General features: G+C 47.4%; 1 protein-coding gene across 2 annotated transcripts in view; it reads left to right on the top strand.

The window, feature by feature from the left end:
- Positions 1-18,443, top strand: part of ACLY (ATP citrate lyase) — a 42,772-nt gene extending 24,329 nt beyond the window's left edge. For both annotated transcript variants that reach the window (XM_004434476.3, XM_014790670.2), the window contains 12 exons: positions 661-857; positions 3,638-3,719; positions 4,365-4,475; positions 8,036-8,163; positions 8,757-8,850; positions 10,973-11,127; positions 13,226-13,376; positions 13,577-13,720; positions 15,766-15,879; positions 16,214-16,296; positions 16,575-16,651; positions 17,458-18,443. In XM_004434476.3, coding sequence (XP_004434533.1) covers positions 661-857; positions 3,638-3,719; positions 4,365-4,475; positions 8,036-8,163; positions 8,757-8,850; positions 10,973-11,127; positions 13,226-13,376; positions 13,577-13,720; positions 15,766-15,879; positions 16,214-16,296; positions 16,575-16,651; positions 17,458-17,552 — 1,431 coding nt within the window. In that variant the 3' untranslated portion in view covers positions 17,553-18,443. The remainder of the gene's footprint in view (positions 1-660; positions 858-3,637; positions 3,720-4,364; positions 4,476-8,035; positions 8,164-8,756; positions 8,851-10,972; positions 11,128-13,225; positions 13,377-13,576; positions 13,721-15,765; positions 15,880-16,213; positions 16,297-16,574; positions 16,652-17,457) is intronic.
- The last annotated feature ends 617 nt before the right edge of the window (positions 18,444-19,060 follow it).

The raw sequence follows: 19,060 nt of genomic DNA, 5'->3' as shown, positions 1-19,060 counted from the left end.
CCAGTTAGTTTTTTAAAGAGTTCTCTCCTCAGTCCACACCACCTTTATAGTTTCAAGGGGCTAATGAGAAGACTTTGTGTTTTAAGTGTTTGTCCCCCCTCATACAACCATAGTGTAGTCTTTGATTATTCCTCTAACTAGGAACCAAAGAAAAATCTACCTGGAGACTTTGTTTACCCAAAGGTCTTCACGTAAGAAAAAATTGCTCTGTGAATACTTTTTTGTTTGTTTTTACTCAGTTGTTGCATTAAAAATTTGTCTGAAGCTAAGATTTTTGAACTAAGCAAAGGACCTTTCATTTCAGAGGCATGGGGTGGTTTTGAGCAGAGGCGCACATCTGTGTTATACACCTTTACTGGGAGCTGTCGCCCTTTTAGAGCAAAGGAGGTGACTTAACCCTAAGTACCCATATCTGAATCTGTAGCCGTAAGCCATGTTTTACAGATAGGGCTCTCTTTTTTCTGTGTAACGTCTCTTGGGGGAGAGGAGACTCTTCCTAAGCAGGAAACCCAAAGTGCAGGTGTTAGCTCTCTTGGTCATTTTCTCCCAGCCTGGCCAGCGTGGGCTGGGCAGGTAATACCGGGCTCTGTGATTCCCCTGAGTTCTGTGGTCCATCAGGAGCTCCCTCTTCCTCCCTGACTGCTGTTTCTGCCCCCGCAGGTTGGAGGCATCAAGCCCGGGTGCTTTAAGATTGGGAATACGGGTGGGATGCTGGACAACATCCTGGCCTCCAAGCTGTACCGCCCTGGCAGCGTGGCCTACGTCTCGCGTTCTGGGGGCATGTCCAACGAGCTCAACAATATCATCTCTCGGACCACAGATGGCGTCTATGAGGGCGTGGCCATTGGCGGGGACAGGTGATCAGCTGGGGGGGCCAAGGGGACCTCCCACACTGAGAACAGCAGGCTGGGAGACGGTGCCCTGAGTCCTCCAATCTCTGCTTACTGCCACTGGGTTCCAGGCATAGGAATGTTGCTTAAGTCCATAAAGTGAGACATCTCTCCTCTTGTTTCAGGACTGACGTGAGCCTAAAATCAGGAAATACAGGGAAAGTTGTTTTTAAAAGGCGTTTTGGGGGCTGGCCCAGTGGTGTAATGCTTAAGTGCGTGTGCTCTGCTTCAGTGGCCCAAGGGTTCGCAGGTTCGGATCCTGGGCGCACATTGACGCACCGCTTGTCAAGCCATGCTGTGGTGGCATCCCATATAAAGTAGAGGAAGATGGGCATGGATGTCAGCCCAGGGCCAATGTTCCTCAGCAAAAAAAGAGGAGGATTGGCATCGGATGTTTGCTCAGGGCTAATCTTCCTCACCAAAAAAAAAGGTGTTTGGGCTTTGGGGGTAATTCTGTTTGTTGTCTGAGGTGTGGCCATAGGGAGGCAGCAGAGTGCTTGCTTAGTGGACCAGTTCTGAAATGGGACCAAAGGAGTTCAAATCCGAGTTTCCCTGTTTACCAGGGAGTGCGTCCTGGGCAGGTTACGTACCTTCCCTAGACCTCCATCATCCTTACATTCCAAATGGGTAAAATAATAGCACCCACCTCATGGGGTTGTTGGGAGGATTAAATGAGGTAATATATATAAAGTGGCTAACACAGGGCCTGGCGCAGTGAGTACTCAGTAAGTGTTAAGGTAGTTAGTAATTGCGAGAGGAAAAGCTCTATTCCTTTACTCTTATTGCCACCACACTCACATTCCTGGCCAGCAAATGTGTAGGCGTTTTCCCCACACCAAGCAGTTTTCCATTTCTCTGCAGACACCAACTGGGTGTCCTCGAGTTCAGTTCAACTCTGACACTGTCTACCAGGACCAGCGTCAGTTCCCACAGGGCAAGGGCTCAGTCCCACAAGACTGCACTCCCAGCCCCCTCTTCAGATGTCAATCACAAGTCCGGGCCTTTGGTACTTCTGACTGACTGGCTATAAAGCAGGGATTCCCACGACCCCCTCCTCGGGTTTGATGATTTGCTAAAATGGCTCACAGAACTCAGGAAACGTTTACTTACTCACTCACCAGTTTATTATGAAAGGATACAGCTCAGGAACAACCAGATGGAAGAGGCGCACAGGGCAAGTGATAGGGGCAGTGCATGGAGCTTCCATGCGTTCTGTGGGTCCACTACCCTCCCAGCACCTTGGTGTGGTCACTAACCCGAAGCTCTCCAAGCCCCATACTTGAGGGATTTTTATGGAGGCTTCATCATGTAGGCCATTAACTCCATTTCTAGCCCGTCTCCTTTCTCTGGAGAATGGGAGTGGGGCTGAAAGTTCCAAGCCTTCTAATCATGGCTTGGGCTTTCTGGTGACCAGCCCCCATCTAGGAGCCCACCAAGAGTGGCCTCATCAGAACAAAAGACACTCCTGTCACCCAGGCATTCTGAGGCATTTAGGAGCTCTCTGTAAGATGCTCCTATCACTCCCGTTACTCAGGAAATTACAAGATTTTAGGAACTCTGTGTCAGGAACTGGGGGCAAAGACCAATATACATATTTCTTATTATTTCACAAGTAATGTCCTCGTCATTTTTGTTAATGAGAACAATAATCAGTAGTACTTAATACCATGGTAAATGTTAGCCATTGCTGTTTATTATTCCTACTACTAGTTCAGCTCAGAATCAAAAGCTTTTGGGAGAGTGAGTCACCTCGTCAGTCTTCCTAGCTCTCAGCTCATTTCAGATGGAGCTAGAGCGCCTCGGTGAGCAGGGACTCTCACCGAGGTCTTCAGGCTATGGCCTGGGGAACCCTAGTCCGCGGTGCTGCCTGACAAAAAGCTTCATGTCAAGTAAGTCTGGGCAATGCTGCTTATTATACTGTCCCCGTGGAACTTATAATGCTCTTGAGCACATCAAAAGCACGTGAAGATCTGCAGAGAAGCCCGCGTGGCCTCAAACAGTCCTTTTGCAAACAAACTCATGTGACAGTAGAAAAAAACATACATATAGACCTTGTAGCAATAGCCTGCCATCCTGAGACGTAGTTTGCACATTGTATTAATTATCTATTGCTGTGTAAAAAAAAAAAAATCTCCCCAAACCAAAGTGGCGTCAAACAACAATAAACGTTTATCCTCAAGGTTGTGGTCAGACATCAGCAGGGCTGCAGTCAGAGGAGGTGGCTCATCCTTGTGGCTGGCAAGGTGGTTCTTCTCTGTGGGCTTCTCCACAGGCTGCTTGGAGTCCTGAGGACTTGGCCGGCTTCCGCCAGAGTGAGGGATTCAGAGAGTGCCAGGAAGAAGCTATTCTTTTTATAACCCCGCCTTGGAAGTCAATATCATAGAATCCTCCTGCCACATTCCGTTCATTAGAAACTAATCATTAAATCCAACCCATATTCAAGAGGAGAGGCATGAGGTTCCGCCTTTTTAAAGGAATTTTTGGACATGTGCTCTCCAGGCCTCTCTTACTGCCAGGCGCACCTCTCTGGGCTTATTACTTACCTCTTCTTCCCTCTCTCCCCTCTCTTCCCCGTGCTTCATTTACTGCCTCCTCCCCGCCCTAGTAGTCCTAAGGCATCTCCGGAGCCTCCCTGGGCATCCACACCATGAAAACCCCAGTGTTCCTAGTACACACGTGCTTCCACACCTGTACGCACACCTCCCCACGTCTTCTCCTGACCCCGTGTGCCCCACTGCTCTCCCCAGGTACCCCGGCTCGACATTTATGGATCATGTGTTACGTTACCAGGACACTCAGGGAGTCAAAATGATTGTGGTTCTCGGAGAGGTAAGCTATTTTTTTTTTTTTTTTAATTTTTTTATTTTTCTGATTGCAACAGTAATGTATGATCTCAGTTTTTTAAAAAATTCATGCATTTTGGTTATATATGACTTAAAAGGACCGTCCCTGGTAATCACACTCTGTAGACTCTGGGCCTAGGGGTTGTCACTCTTAACACTGCTGTGTTTGTTCGTGAAAAAGGAGTTCTTGCCTCCCAGTGGCACAAGACATTTTAGTGCCAATAAAGGAGAAACTTTGCACTGGCTAGCCATGGTCTACCTGGCGGGCAGTGGATAGATGATTGGAATAAAAAGTGTGTTTCTTTAAATTTGGGAGAGCCTTATAACCCCATCCCTTGCTTATGCCTCTGATCAGGTCTAGTCCTCAATCATCCTTAGATCAGGAAGGGGGGGTTCCAGGGACTCCCCTGGAATACCCATCTCTTCCTTACATCTGATCTCCATCTCCCAGGCTGTTATTTGCTAGAGCCATGTCCCCTCGTTTTCTAGCCAGGTCGTAACTCAGGACCCTTGTTGACTCTGGCCCCTCCCGATTTGGGACAGACCTTCCTGCTGCATTGCTGCTCTTGGAGCACTCAGGATGGGTCCCCCCACTAACCTGTGGGCTTTCTCTGTCCCTGTTCATCGGCAGATAGGGGGCACTGAGGAGTATAAGATCTGCCGGGGCATCCAGGAGGGCCGCATCACCAAGCCCGTGGTCTGCTGGTGCATCGGGACCTGTGCCACCATGTTCTCCTCCGAGGTACGCTGGGACAGGTCACTCCTGGGCGGGGGGCTGGGAAGCCAAGAGGGGCATTTGAGGTGAACCGTGTGGTTATCTTAATAATCAGCTAGTTCCTCCGATGAACGTTTGTTACTTGCTTGGTTACTACAAGGTCCAGCTGGGGCCCTGCTCGCTAGGAGCTGAAATTGAGTTGGTGGAGACAAATCAATCAGCACATCAAGGCCAGATCAAAGCTCTGAGTTCCTACTTGGAGTAGGAGCAACCTGCTGACTGGGGGAGTTGAGAAGGATTCAGTGAGAAGGGGATGCTTGAACTGCATCTTAAGGGATGAGAAGAGTTTGCTGAGTGAAAAGGAGGCCGAGGAGGGAGAGGACACACCCTAGGCACAGAGCTGGGCGGGGTGTGTGAGAAGTTCTCTGTGGGGACGAGGAGAGGAGGTTTGTTCTGCGTGTGTTAACGTGATAGAATGTATGCAAGTGCCTGGCGGCAGATGGTAAATGCAGCACGTAAGAGATGTTAGATGCACTCGCCTGCTGGGAATGATAAGCCAGACTTTAGCCCCTGTGCCCCAGCTTAGAGAATCCTGTCTTGAAGATGGCCCATCCAGTGATGATGAGACTGAGGAAGCTGCGACTTGTCCCCAGTCAGTTCATCAATGAATAAGTCAGTTCATCCCTCCAGGTGGAAGGCCTTGTCCACGTGCTGTGTATATATGAAGGGAAAACTTGGCCTTCAAAGCTTCCTGCAACAATGATAGTCCCCGCGCGTAAACCTCAGTTCTTCCTCCCAGTGAGCCTGGGTCACGCTGTTCTTCCTCCCTAGACTGCTTGCCTTTCCCCTTCAGATTCCTGCCCACCTCAGAGTGGCAATATTTGTCCGGCTGTAAAATGCAGCCTTTGAACCAGCAGTTCCATTTCTACAAATTTATTCTACGGGTATGTGTGCAAAATATTTCAGAGTATATGTACAAGGATACTGCAGTGTTGTAATGGCAAAAAATGGAAACAATCTAAATGCTGGTCAGGAGGGGACTGTGTCATTATGGTACAGCCATGTAACGCAAGACTGGGCAAGCAGAAGAATGAGGTGGATCTTGATAAGTCAGTGTAGAAAGAGTAAGATATGTTAAATCTAAGAAACGGTGGGGTGCAGTAAATGCTTATAATAGGATTCATTTTGGTAAGTATTAACTCTGTGTGTGTGTGTATTTTTTTCCAAGTAGGTAAAAGGGGAGGGGGCGGCTCACGGAGACCTGCCCATCTTTCAGGGATGAGCCCTACTTTCATAGGCTTGAGAATCAGCTTTGGTGGCTCTCTCTGACCAGGGCAAGTCACTTAGCCTCTCTGTATCTCAGTTTCCTGCAGTGTAAAACGGGATGATACAGCGTTGTTGTGTGGGCTTAAATAAGAAAGTAATTGTAAAGGTCTGGCACACACAAGTCTTAGCAACTGTTCATCTCCATTCTTCAATCCACTTATTCCAGGAAGCTGTTCCTGATTCTCTTTCTTCTTGACTGCTTTCCCCTCCACCCCAACAGCTGAAAATAATTCCTTCCTCCCCCTCCATTGTTTGTCTTACCCAACTTTGCATTCTCATCCCTCCACCTCCCCACCCCACTATGCTGAGGACATCACCTCCACGAGGGTAAGGACCTTGCTCTTGTGTTTCTGGCTGAGTGCTCATCATCGTCCTATGGGTAGGGCAGGTCCTCAAGAGGTGCTTTGTTTTTTAATTTATTTTTTAAACTTCCTTTATGAAATTTCAAGCATACTTGCATACTTACATACAAATGTAGAATAATACAGTAACTGTTCAGCTAATAGGTGATTTTTGAATTCTGAACAGGTCACATGACCTTGCAGAACTTTCTGCCCTATGGAGGAGATATGATAGGTACACAACTAAATCTCCACCCATTGGCACCTGAGACAGCTCTTCGGGAAAATGAATTAAGAACTGGGGGATGGGAGTAGAGACAAGGGGGTATGGGTAAGGTGGCATTTTTCAGACGCATGTTCCACAAAACACTGGTCCTGTAGTGATGTCCTCAAAAAAAACAAACCAAACAGGGAAATAAGAGAGCTTCCGTGCATTATGAACATGCAGTATAATCGATCTCCCTTTTAAAATTTTTGGTTTTAGTTTTGAGATATCTCAGACTTAAACTTGTTTAACTTCCTTGAACCAAGTGTTTTCTCAGTTTATTCAAGTGCAGAATCCCTTCTCCTTCCCACTCCGTCCACCCATGCAGATTAAGTCCTACAAAAAATGCATTGGGAACCCGTTGTGAGGCCTGTGTTTTTAAGTGCCACTACCAGAGTAGCGGTCCCTAACCTTTTCAACAGTTAAGGCCCCTTTTGTTACATTTAGTGGTTAAGAGCACAGTCAAAGGTTAAATTGCTTGGTTTCAAATGCTACCACATAGCACCTGTGTGGCCTTGGGCAAGTTACTTTACCCCTCTGTGCTTCCATTTCCTGTTTTATAGGAGACAGTCAGAGCTACTGGAAGATTAAATGAGTAGAGCTCTTAGAAAAGTGCCTGGATGTAGTGGGTGTTATTTAAACAGTTCAAGTATCATGATTCCCCACTACACCCCACCCTAAGTCGGGGTTTTGTACCAGATGTTTCATTAGGTTAATTCCTTTTCCCCAGGGCTTGATCAAAGACATTTACCACTTAACTCTTCCGATTGGTTTTCGCTTCTCTCGCGCTCACTTCCCATAGCCAGTCAAGCCCCGCGTGCCACTGGATTTATATATATTTTTTTTTTTTTTAAAGATTTTATTTATTTATTTATTTTTCCCCCAAAACCCCAGTAGATAGTTGTATGTCATAGTTGCACATCCTTCTAGTTGCTGTATGTGGGACGCGGCCTCAGCATGGCTGGAGAAGCGGTGCGTCGGTGCGCGCCCGGGATCCGAACCCGGGCCGCCAGCAGCGGAGCGCACGCACTTAACCGCTAAGCCATGGGGCCGGCCCTGGATTTATATTTTACCTCAGTGCATGCTCAGGTGGAAGGGGGCAGTTGCTAATGACTTCAGGAGATTGTTGCTGTGTGGGAGTACAGGCCTACTGGTACAAAATCTGACTTTTTAAAAGAAGCTGGGAATTTGTATTTTTACATGAAATCTTGCGTTTCTTTAATATTGGTACATACTTTATAAAAAGTATGTGTGGGACCGTCAGATCATGCCTGTGAGCTTAGCTCAGCCTAAGGTTGCCAGCTTGTAACTTCACTTCTCACATGTTGCTCAGAACTCACCCCTATTCTCCATCCCCCTGACCACTGCCCCAGGGGAAGCTGAAGGAAGGTGTTTATGGAGTTGGGCTGCCAGGCATTGTGTCCTGGTTCCAGGACACCAGCTGTGTGACCTTGAATAAGCTCCTGAACTTCTTCGCACCTCAGTTTCCTCATCTGTAAATGAGAGTCATCCATTGTACCTATTTAGTGAGTCTGCTTGAGGCTTGAATGAAGTGGTTTATGTAGGGTACAGCCCGTAACTAGTGCTCACATTCCCCAGGAGCCTTTGTTCTGGGGACTAATGAGTCCTGTAAAGTGCCCTCCTTTGCCCTCCAGGTACAGTTTGGCCATGCCGGAGCTTGTGCCAACCAGGCTTCTGAAACTGCAGTAGCCAAGAACCAGGCTTTGAAGGAGGCAGGAGTGTTTGTGCCCCGGAGCTTCGATGAGCTTGGAGAAATCATCCAGTAAGTGGACCCGAGGGAGGATGCCAGCCTCCTGCTCCCTTTCCCTCTCTCCTGAGGACAGCAGACTCTCTGATGTGGGGGTATCCGATATTCCTCTTCCCTCTCAGGCATCTAGCACAGCTGTACGATGGTCCAAAATCCTTTCTTTCTCTTTGGCTTTCGTTTTGTTTTTTGTTTATAGAATCAGCAGCTATAGGCTGTTAGGCAGGTTAAACATGTTAAAACATGTTCAGTTTCTGAGCCTACCTACTTGGCATTTAGAAAGGGTCACCTCCGAGTGACTGATGAACAGTTATTGGATATCCTATTGTCTCTTCCCATTCCTCCCTTTGTCCTTGCTTGGCCTCCAGGTTCAGCTTTCTATAAAGCCCATTCAGAGAAAGGGGGTGGGTGCTCTTGGCCAGAACCTGTTTTAATTTAGTTCTCAGGAATTCAACTAGTAAGAATAAGCTACTGACAGGACTGGGTACAGAGATGAAGAAACCTGAAGTGTTTGGGTTGGATGGAGGAGCATTCTTGGGATGGCTTAGAAGAGCCCAGAAGAATAAAATGCACGTGGATCTCTTTTCTCCTGTCCCTTCCCTACCTCCCAGGTCTGTGTACGAGGATCTTGTGGCCAAAGGGGTCATCGTACCTGCTCAGGAGGTGCCACCCCCAACCGTGCCAATGGACTACTCCTGGGCCAGGGTAGGTACCACGTATGTCCCTAATCCCTAACAGCGTGGGCAAGGGAGATTTGGGGGCTAGGCTGGTGAGTTTTGAGTTGATTTGGCTTGAACCCCTAGAAACCGGGCTGGCCCTACCTAACCAGGCTGCTTAGAGCAACCACATGCTCACTGCTCTGGGCTCCATACCCCACCGCTGAGGGAGCCTTCTCTAAGGGCCTCAGCAGAAAGCACAGGACTGACTCTAGGATTCCACCCTCTCCTTGTGTGCTGGGGCTTGTGAGGTGGCCCCTTCTCACCAGTGGTCAGTGGGTCTGATATAGGGCCCAAGAGCGCAAGGGGCAGCGTGTCTCCCACAGCTGTGTGGCCTGACCAGGCAATCGGAGCTGGGACAGACAGTGTCCCCTAGAGTTGTCTGCACTTGCTAAGGGATTTCAGGGGTGAAGCAGAGTGTCCACTCTGCCTAGTTGTCTAAATGGCATAGACGAAGAGCTCATTTTCTTAATCTACAAGAACTCTTAGAAGTCAATTTTTAAAAGACCCATAACCCATTAGAAAAATGAGTGGGAAATAGACTGTCAAGATGAAAAAATGCTCAGTCTCACTCATTATAAAAGGAACCAGAGTAAAAGCTGTGATAGCAATTTTCCCCATCAGGTCAGCAAAGATAAAAGGTTCTTTGATATGCTGTTTGTGTGGATGTGAAGAAACTATTGATGGGAGTAGAAACTGGCACAGCCTTTCTGAAAGGCAGTTGGGTAACATCAATCAAATTTAAAAGTGCTCATACCTTATGGCTCAGCAACTCCATGTCTAGAAAGCTACTTCAGAGAAATGCTCGCATATACACACAAAGAAACACATTCAAGAATATTTTTCTAGTTGATGATTATCAGTGGAGGAATGGCTAACTTGTAGTATTGTCATGTGATGGGATACTATACAGCAGTTAAAAGGAATGAACTAGATCTATGTATGTGCCGACATTTATGGAGTGAGCTCACATTTACTTAATAAACAGCATATTATGGGACAGTATATCTATTATGATTATAAAAAATGTATGCAGACAAAACAGTGTTGTATATTCTCCATAGGTCTAGGTACGTATGTAAATATAAGTAGAGAAAGAAAGGTATCCACTAAACTAACACTAAGGCAGAAAACCAAGATGGGGTGGAGGTCAAAGGCAACATAACTTGATCTGTTCTGTTTTAGATTTTTGAAAAGGAGAGGTATTTATTCATGATACTTTTGTAATTAAAAGCTAACTTAAAAGCATTTTTTAATTAAGGTTCCTCAGGGATAACTGAAGAAATGGGCTTAGACAGAGTTGGCTGATGATACATACCCCCATGTTCCCCAACTCTGGAAACGGGAAATTTAGGAGCTCAGTCCCCTCCCTTTGGGAAAGGCCATGTTGGGGGATCCCCCGTTTCCACAGCCATGTGCCTCGTTATATTTTGGTGGGGGGTTGGCAGTTGTATGTGAAGTGTTTTAAGGTTTTCCCTTGGGACTCCTTCCCTTTCTTGGGCTGGTGACTGGGCCTCTCTAAGTCTCGTTTCCTCTGCCATAACACGAGGGCTTGTTCTCCTTTGTGAGGTTAAAATGAACCCATGGATGTCGATGGCTTAGTGCACTGCCTGGCCCCGCAAATGCTCAGTAAAGAACAGAAAGAGTGGGCCGGCCCCGTGGCTTAGCGGTTAAGTGCGTGCGCTCTGCTGCTGGCGGCCCGGGTTCGGAACCCCGGGCGCGCGCTGACGCACCACTTCTCCGGCCATGCTGAGGCCGTGTCCCACATACAGCAGCTAGAAGGATGTGCAGCTATGACATACAACTATCTCCTGGGGCTTTGGGGGAAAAATAAAAAAAAATAAAAAAAAAAAGAACAGAAAGAGTGCTGAGGCTGCGCAGGTGCCATGAGCGTGGCGCTTCTATTTTCTATACCTGAGATTTTCTATACCCTAATAAAAGGGCTGTTGCACCTCTTTCTTGGGAGGAGTTTGTCAGAGTTGTTGCTTGGCCGCCAGAATTTAAGACATTCCTTGGGACACTGGTTCTGAGAGCACGGACAGTGGGGCAGTCCTGGAAATATCTCTGTGGTCACCATAGTGCTGCTTCCCTCTGTCCCCATTTCTGCTCAGGAGCTGGGCTTGATCCGCAAACCTGCCTCGTTCATGACCAGCATCTGCGACGAGCGAGGACAGGAGCTCATCTACGCGGGCATGCCCATCACCGAGGTCTTCAAGGAAGAGATGGGCATCGGCGGGGTCCTCGGCCTCCTCTGGTTCCAGAGAAGGTGAGGTGTGGAGGGTAGATCATAGTAGGTCCCTGCAACTGGAGTTAATGATTTTCCCCTAACAAGGGAGTTGGGGTGTGCAGCCTTGGGGAATATGTCCAGGGTCAGTCTTTATGGCCACTGATCAATCAAAAGGCCAGAGGAAAGAGATACAGGCTGTTCCTAAGTCTTCCAAAGACAGAAAGGCCAGTCTCCACCAAGAGAAGTAGAAAGCAGTGACCTCATCAAGGATCTTGGATCAGCCCTTTTCCCTTGGGAACTTTTAAAGAAATGGAACAGTAAATGCAGGCCTCTTGGGAGAAAGGTAGGGGTTAGCAGGGGAAATCGGGACGGATCTGGTAGCTTAAAGAGTGGATGCCTGGTGGAGTTGCTGAACAGGCATAAACAACCTTGTATTGTGTCCTCTGCAAATTTGGGTCTCATCAGCCTGAATGTGAGAAAAAATTGGCTTTCTCTGTAACTGCCAAGCTTAGCCCTCCCCTAGGACCAACAGCTTGGCAAGGAGGCCAGCGAGTACACAATTCACAGAGCCCGGGCTTGGGGTGGCACTGGGCAGAAGGCCAGGTCGAAATCTTGCTTTGTGTCATGCCCTCGCCTGCAGAGAAGTGGGTCTTGGTCCTGCTTTGGGCCCTTCCTGGGAAAAGTTCACAGGTTGTAACACCTGAGCAGTTTCAGTCTGTCTGCTCTCGTGTCCCCACATCTCCAGACTTGGTTCTTAATCATCAGTTGGGAGGTTGACCACTGCAGGAAGCCTGGGGCCTCCTACACTGTGAAAGGGACAGGGACCTCACCTCCTCTCTGTCTGGTACACAGAGGGTCGCCACAAATACAAGTCAAACTGTCACAGCAACTCATGCTGAAAACCACTGTCTAAAGAAGAGATTTCAGGGCCGGCCCCGTGGCTTAGCGGTTAAGTGTGCGCACTCCGCTGCTGGCGGCCCGGGTTCGGATCCCGGGCACGCACCGACACACTGCTTCTCCGGCCATGCTGAGGCTGCGTCCCACATACAGCAACTAGAAGGATGTGCAGCTATGACATTCAACTATCTACTGGGGCTTTGGGGGGAAAATAAATAAATAAATAAAATCTTTAAAAAAAAAAAAGGAATGAGTCTTTAAAGAAGAGATTTTAAACCCTGGTTGCTAACTCTATTTTATTTATTTTTTTTGTGTGTGGAGGATCAGCCCTGAGCTAACATCCATGCCAATCCTCCTCTTTTATTTATTTATTTATTTTTTTTGCTGAGGAAGACTGGCCCTGAGCTAACATCTATTGCCAATCCTCCTCCTTTTTTTTTTCCCCTTTTTCTCCCCAAAGCCCAGATAGTTGTATGTCATAGATAGTTAATACGTCATAGTTGCACATCCTTCTAGTTGCTGTATGTGGGATGCCACCTCAGCATGGCCCGACACGTGGTGCATCGGTGCACACCTGGGATCCGAACCTGGGCTGCCAGTAGTGGAGCGCGCACACTTAACCACTAAGCCACGAGGCTGGCCCCCGCTAACTCTATTTTAAAAGCAGTATTTGAGGGCCGGCCTGGTGGCGCAAGTGGTTAAGTGTGCACGCTCCGCTTCGGCGGCCTGGGGTTCACAGGTTCGGATCCCAGGTGTGCACCGATGCACTGCTTGTCAAGCCATGCTGTGGTGGCGTCCCATATAAAGTGGAGGAAGAGGGGCACAGATGTTAGCTCAGGGCCCATCTTCCTCAGCAAAAAAAAAAAAAAGAAGAAGAGGATTGGCATCGGATGTTAGCTCAGAACTGATCTTCCTCACAAAAATAATAAAGTGTATGCTCCTGCTCAAGATTGTAAAAGAATATTAAGTAAAAACACAAATTATAAAAAAAAAAAAGCAGTATTTGATGTTAGTGAAGTCCGGAGCTGCTCAAGTATCAGGAGGTTTTGCCTTGGGTTGTATGATAGTATTAGACCTGGGAGGTCTAATTAGACTGAGAGGCTTTTGCCCTTCTTGACTCTAGTGACTTATCAGGGGAGAAGGGAGAAGGTAGGAGCATGGCCTTGTCAGTGTACCTCCTGTTCAGCAGCCCGCCTTTGCTCCAACTCTCCTCCACACCCCTTTGCCCACCCTCCTCCAGGTTGCCCAAGTACTCTTGCCAGTTCATTGAGATGTGCCTGATGGTGACGGCTGATCATGGGCCAGCTGTGTCTGGGGCTCACAACACCATCATCTGTGCTCGGGCTGGGAAGGACCTGGTCTCCAGCCTTACCTCGGGGCTGCTCACCATTGTGAGTACTGTTATCCTGGGAAGTGAACAGCAGGGACGCTGGGCTTTGGCATCATGCCTCTTGGCTGCAGCAGGGTCCTTGAAGGAGCCCCTGAGTGTAAAACCCCATCGCCTGGGGCTGTTCAGGGCATGGCAGATGGGTCTATGAAGCTGAAGGAGACTCTTACAGCTCAGGGCAACATGGGCTTGCTTCTCCTACAGGGGGACCGGTTTGGGGGTGCCCTGGATGCAGCAGCCAAGATGTTCAGCAAAGCCTTTGACAGTGGCATTATCCCCATGGAGTTTGTGAACAAGATGAAGAAGGAAGGAAAACTGATCATGGGTATCGGTCACCGAGTGAAATCGGTAAGTTGTTGCTCCCTTAAAGGCCTGGATCTACAGGGTGGACGGTGACAAAAGAGCATCGGTTTAGTTGGGAATGCCCAGGCTCTTGACTCCCAACATGCAAAGCTGTGGACGTGTTGACAGATGCCAAATATAAGGCAGCTGTTTTTTCTGTTATAATACAGATGGCCCTTAAACAGTTTTTATCTTGTTGAATTGTGGTGTGAAAATATAATGAGCTGGAAACTTGGTAACTTTAGCTTCTTCCCAGTGAATCTTATGGGAGAAAGGACCAAGGTCAGGGGTAAGGGGACAAATCGGTCACCTTAGGCTAGATGATGCTGCCTGTTGCGGTAACAGACAACTCAAGAGATCTCAGTAGCTTACAACAGCAAAGGTTTGTTTCTTATTCACCCTACATCCACTGTGGGTTGGCTGCGGCTCTGTTCTCTGTCATGGCTGCTGAAGGAGCAGCCCCTGTCTGGGATGTGCTGTCTCATGTTAGAAGGACCACAGCCATGGCAAAACCCCGTGAAAGATCTGAAAGCTGCTTGGAAGTTGCTCAGCTCACTTGCGCTCACATTTCATTGGCCAAAGCAAGTCACATGGTTAGCCTGACATCACCGGGGCAGGAAGAGCAATATATCGGGTCGGCCTGATTGGGGGTGGGGGAGGCGGTGCTGTGAATATTTTAAATAGCTAATTGAGGCTCCCACAGGGCAGGTAGTCCCTGTGTGTCCTGAGAATGAGTTGTGTTTAGAAATCAAAGGGAAAGAGAAGAGGTAGTGGGCAGCTGCTCAAGGTCTTACAGGGGCAGCTCCTTAGAGGTCCCTTAGCCTCAGTGTCTTTGGTTCTGTAGCTCCAGAAGCCTCGTTTAGTCAGTCACTCCACTGGTCTAGGGAGGGTGTACAACTCACATTAATACAAGAGGGTCAGGCATGTGATCCAAGACATCCCCTTCCAGGCATTCAAACACTCGGCCAGCTCAGGGTGGACATCCAGAGGTTGCCTGATGAGCAAGGACTGCATTAGAACCAGGGGAGGCAGTTAGTTCTGAGGCACGTCCCATCCCGGCTTTGCTGAACTTTGCTCAGCCCCAACTCCTGAGCAGATAGTGCACACACAGCGCAGGGCATCTTTCTGAGAGAGCAACAGACCTGCACTGCCACACATAGTCTTTTGGGCTCCTTCCTTCCTGGAGTCCATTCTGACCTAGTGTGTCCCTTTGCTAAGGGAGGAGGTCACCATGGCATTGGGATTTGGCCTGTGCCTAAACTGTCTCACTCCCCTGCTGACAGATTATTGCTTCGTGTGGGTCTCTTAACAGATAGTTCATCTCCATTCGTTGCAGGTCCAGTTTTTCCTGAAATTTCCGGGGTGCTTTGCTGCCCTACTGCCAACATGTGCTTACTTAGTTAAAAACTGAGAACTTGAGCCAGCCCTGATGGCCTAGTGGCTAAAAAGTTCAGTGCTCTCACCGCTTTGGTGGCCCGGGTTTGGTTTCCAGTCATGGAACCATACCACCCATCTGTCAGTAGCCATGCTGTGGCAGCGGCTCACATAGAAGAACTAGAAGGACTTACAACTAGAATATACAACTATGCACTGCGGCTTTGGGGAGGGGGAAAAAAAACCATTTATTTTAAGAAAAAAACAACGGAGAACTTTGGTACAGCTCGACTAGGCTGCTGAGCTGGTGGGCAGCATGGCTACTGCTAGAACCTAGGACTTTTGGTTGGAGAGTAGGGGAGCCCCAGCCCCCTGCTGCTTACCAGCTAATTCACGTAACATCTCCACGTCTCAGTTCCTTGTTTGTAAAATAAAAGAGAGAACCTACAAAGGTTGTTTTGAAGCTCAAATGAGATGTGAGAGGACTTCAGAAACTTTAAGCCCCACAGCAGTGTCATAATGTATGCTATGTGGAATCATACATGTGGATCAGGTCCCTGAAACACACCTCCTGGATACAATACATACAGTTGTGTCCACCCGTGACACGAGCACGAACATGTCCCTTAACAGCAGTGGTAGAGTGAGTTCCTCTTTAACTTTGGGTCACTTTCTAGATAAACAACCCAGACATGCGAGTGCAGATCCTCAAAGATTACGTCAAACAGCACTTCCCTGCCACTCCGCTGCTCGACTATGCACTGGAAGTGGAGAAGATTACCACCTCGAAGGTAAAAACGAAAATAGCCCTAATTCCCAAATCACAGTTTTGGGTTAATTTCTTGGGGAAAATGAAAGCCAGGTTACATTTTGATTGTGCAGCTAAAATCAAACCTGGTTTTCTGGGAAATTTTATTTCTGTTGCATGACTAAGTTCAACAGACTTATATGAAGTATCAACTAGGTGTGTAAGACACAGTCTGTCCTAACCAACTGGGTTGTTTTGGTGGGAGGTTTTTAAATGGTGGTCGGAATTGGTGGTAATAGTAGTAGTAGTAATAGTGGAAAATTACAAGGGAAAAATGAGAACTAATGATAAATGCTTTGAATTTTTCCCCTTCCCAGAAGCCAAACCTTATCCTGAATGTAGATGGTTTCATCGGAGTCGCATTTGTAGACATGCTTCGAAACTGTGGGTCCTTCACTCGGTGAGCTTTGCAGCCCTTTCCTCCTTCATGTCATTGACTGACTGTTGCTTTCTCCCAACTCTGACAGCCCTGCATGCTCATTATAGAGGATTTAGGAAATATGGAGAGGTAGAAAGAAAACAAAAACTGCCTCTTACGTCCACCACCGAGAGCACCCTTTTCTCCTTTGAAACCAAAGAGAGCCAGCTTCTCATTCCTGGGCAGAAGTTGGACTGTCTGTGGGAAGGAGGGCGGTCACGTGAGCCATTTTAAAACTACAAGTCGATGGTGTGTTGCAGGGAGGAAGCTGATGAGTATATTGACATTGGAGCCCTCAACGGCATCTTTGTGCTGGGAAGGAGTATGGGCTTCATTGGTGAGTTGTTTTGTTGTTGTTGTTTTTTGGGGTTGTTTTACCCATGGTTCAGCTACACCACTTAACCATGTGGTTGAGTTTCTACAAGAGATGTCACATGGTCTTGATCACTGTTCCTAATCCTCCCTTCCTTACTGTAACTTCCCCCTTATTTTTATCTTTGTCCCTTTGTTCTTGGAAATGACTTCAATTGCTAGCCCAGGAAAACAAATTCAACAATTTCCTTTTACCAAGGCTGGCAGCTGCTTATGGAATGGATCTGGATTTACTTCCCCACTCCTTTGCATTAGAAAGAGTTCCCTTCTCGGGCCGGCCCGTGGCTTAGTGGTTAAGTGCGTGCGCTCCGCTGCTGGCGGCCCGGGTTCGGATCCCGGGCGTGCACCGACGCACCGCTTCTCTGGCCATGCTGAGGCTGCGTCCCACATACAGCAACTAGAAGGGTGTGCAGCTATGACATACAACTATCTACTGGGGCTTTGGGGGAAAAAATAAATAAATAAATAAATTTAAAAAAAAGAAAGAGTTCCCTTCTGGGGCCGGCCCGTGGTGTAGCGGTTAAGCCCGCATGTGTTCCGCTGCTGGCGGCCCGGGTTCGGATCCTGGGCATGCACCGACGCACCACTTGTCAGGTCATGCTGTGGCAGCGTCCCATATAAAGTGGAGGAAGATGGGCATGGATGTTAGCTCAGGGCAAATCTTCCTCACAAAAAAAAAAAGAGAGAGTTCCCTTCTTTATCCTCTCTCCTTCACCAAACTTTAATAAACTCACCAACTCTTAACAAAAAGATGCACTTGCTCCGTTTTAGGACACTATCTTGATCAGAAGAGGCTGAAGCAGGGGCTGTATCGTCACCCGTGGGATGATATTTCATATGTTCTTCCGGAACACATGAGCATGTAACTGAGCCAGGAATCCTCCTGCAGTAAAGTGAAGACAAGAACTCCTCCCCCTGGAAATAGCGCGCAGACAGCTGGCACTGGAGCTTGCTATAGGATGGGCCTGGATGTAAAGAGCCACCAGTGTACAGGCACTGAGGACCAACATCACAGGCTAACACTGTTCAGTCCACACAAAGAAGCTTCATGTTTTTTGTTTTTTTTTTTTAATAAGCATAGAAATAAAAACCAAGCCAATACTTGTGACATTTGCTCTGCTACCTGCTGTATTTATTATATGGAAGTATCTAAGCATGTAAGGATAGTGTTTTCCTCATTGTAGGGTGTTACGATGTTGCTTTCTTTTTTCCATTAGTTAAAAATTTTTTTTCCTTGGAGGAAGGGAATGAAATTTTAAGACCTCAAGATACTACACATTTAAAGCACGCCTAATGTCTTGTTTTTCCACTTCCCTCTTCCTCCTCATATAACATGAAGAGCATTGTATTAATCTGATTTTTTTTAGGATCTTTTTGTAAATGACATGTTAAGTGTTTGTTTGGTATCCCACTGAAACATTCCATGTTGCAGACCAAAGTCTGCTTATGTCAGGGGGATGGGACCATTGTATCCTTAGCCATTGTCACAAAATACGTGTAGTAGTAATTTAAAATGTAAAGCTGTAGTATACATATTTTAAAATGGAAACACAAAGCAAAAAGCTGTGAAATGTCTTGTGTTTTACGTTCTCTGTATTTATGCAACTGACTTGTCTGTCTGTTACTGAAATGTGGGTCCAAGGACTCTGCTCCAGCCAGTTTGCATTAGTAATCCACAAAGATTCTGGGCAGCTGCCACCTCAGTCTCTTCTCTATATTATCACAGTTTGGTTTAAATAAACTATATAGTAACAAGACATACTGTCCCATGTCATCCATATACTTTCATCTGCATTCCTTTGAACTGCGCTTTCTAATAGTTTTACTATATACAGTTTTTAAAATGTTCATCCTTGGGCCGGCCCTGTGGCTTGGTGGTTAAGTGCGCGCGCTGCGATGCTGGTGGCCCGGGTTTGGATCCCGGGTGCGCATCGAGGCACCACTTCTCCGTTCATCCTGAGGCCGAGTCCCACGTGCAGCAACTAGAAGGACGTGCAGCTACGACATACAACTATCCACTGGGGCTTTGGGGGGAAAAAATAAAAAATAAATAAAAATCTTTAAAAAAAATAAATAAAACGTTCATCCACCTCTTCAAAAAAAAAAAATTAATCAAAACACTATCTTCAAAAAACCAAAAATGACACTATCTTCTCCCCTAACTCTGCACCTCCCCTTTCTCAGTGAATGAGAACCAAAGCCCTGCCCACCTGATATTCAGACCAAAGGCACAGGTGTCATCCTTTCCTCTACTTCTCCATCTGGTCGCCAAAGCCTTGATGATTTACCATGAATTCTCTGATCTATCCCCATCTGGTCTGCTGACTGTGCCCTCGTTCTACCTTGTCCCCTTACAGTCCATTCTCCACGCAGC

The sequence above is a fragment of the Ceratotherium simum genome, chromosome 16 (assembly GCF_057802395.1).
Source record: "Ceratotherium simum simum isolate JZ-2026a chromosome 16, ASM5780239v1, whole genome shotgun sequence".
NCBI classification, from domain to species: domain Eukaryota; kingdom Metazoa; phylum Chordata; class Mammalia; order Perissodactyla; family Rhinocerotidae; genus Ceratotherium; species Ceratotherium simum.
Note: the sequence above shows the minus strand (reverse complement) of the source record. Positions and strands in the feature narration are given on the sequence as shown.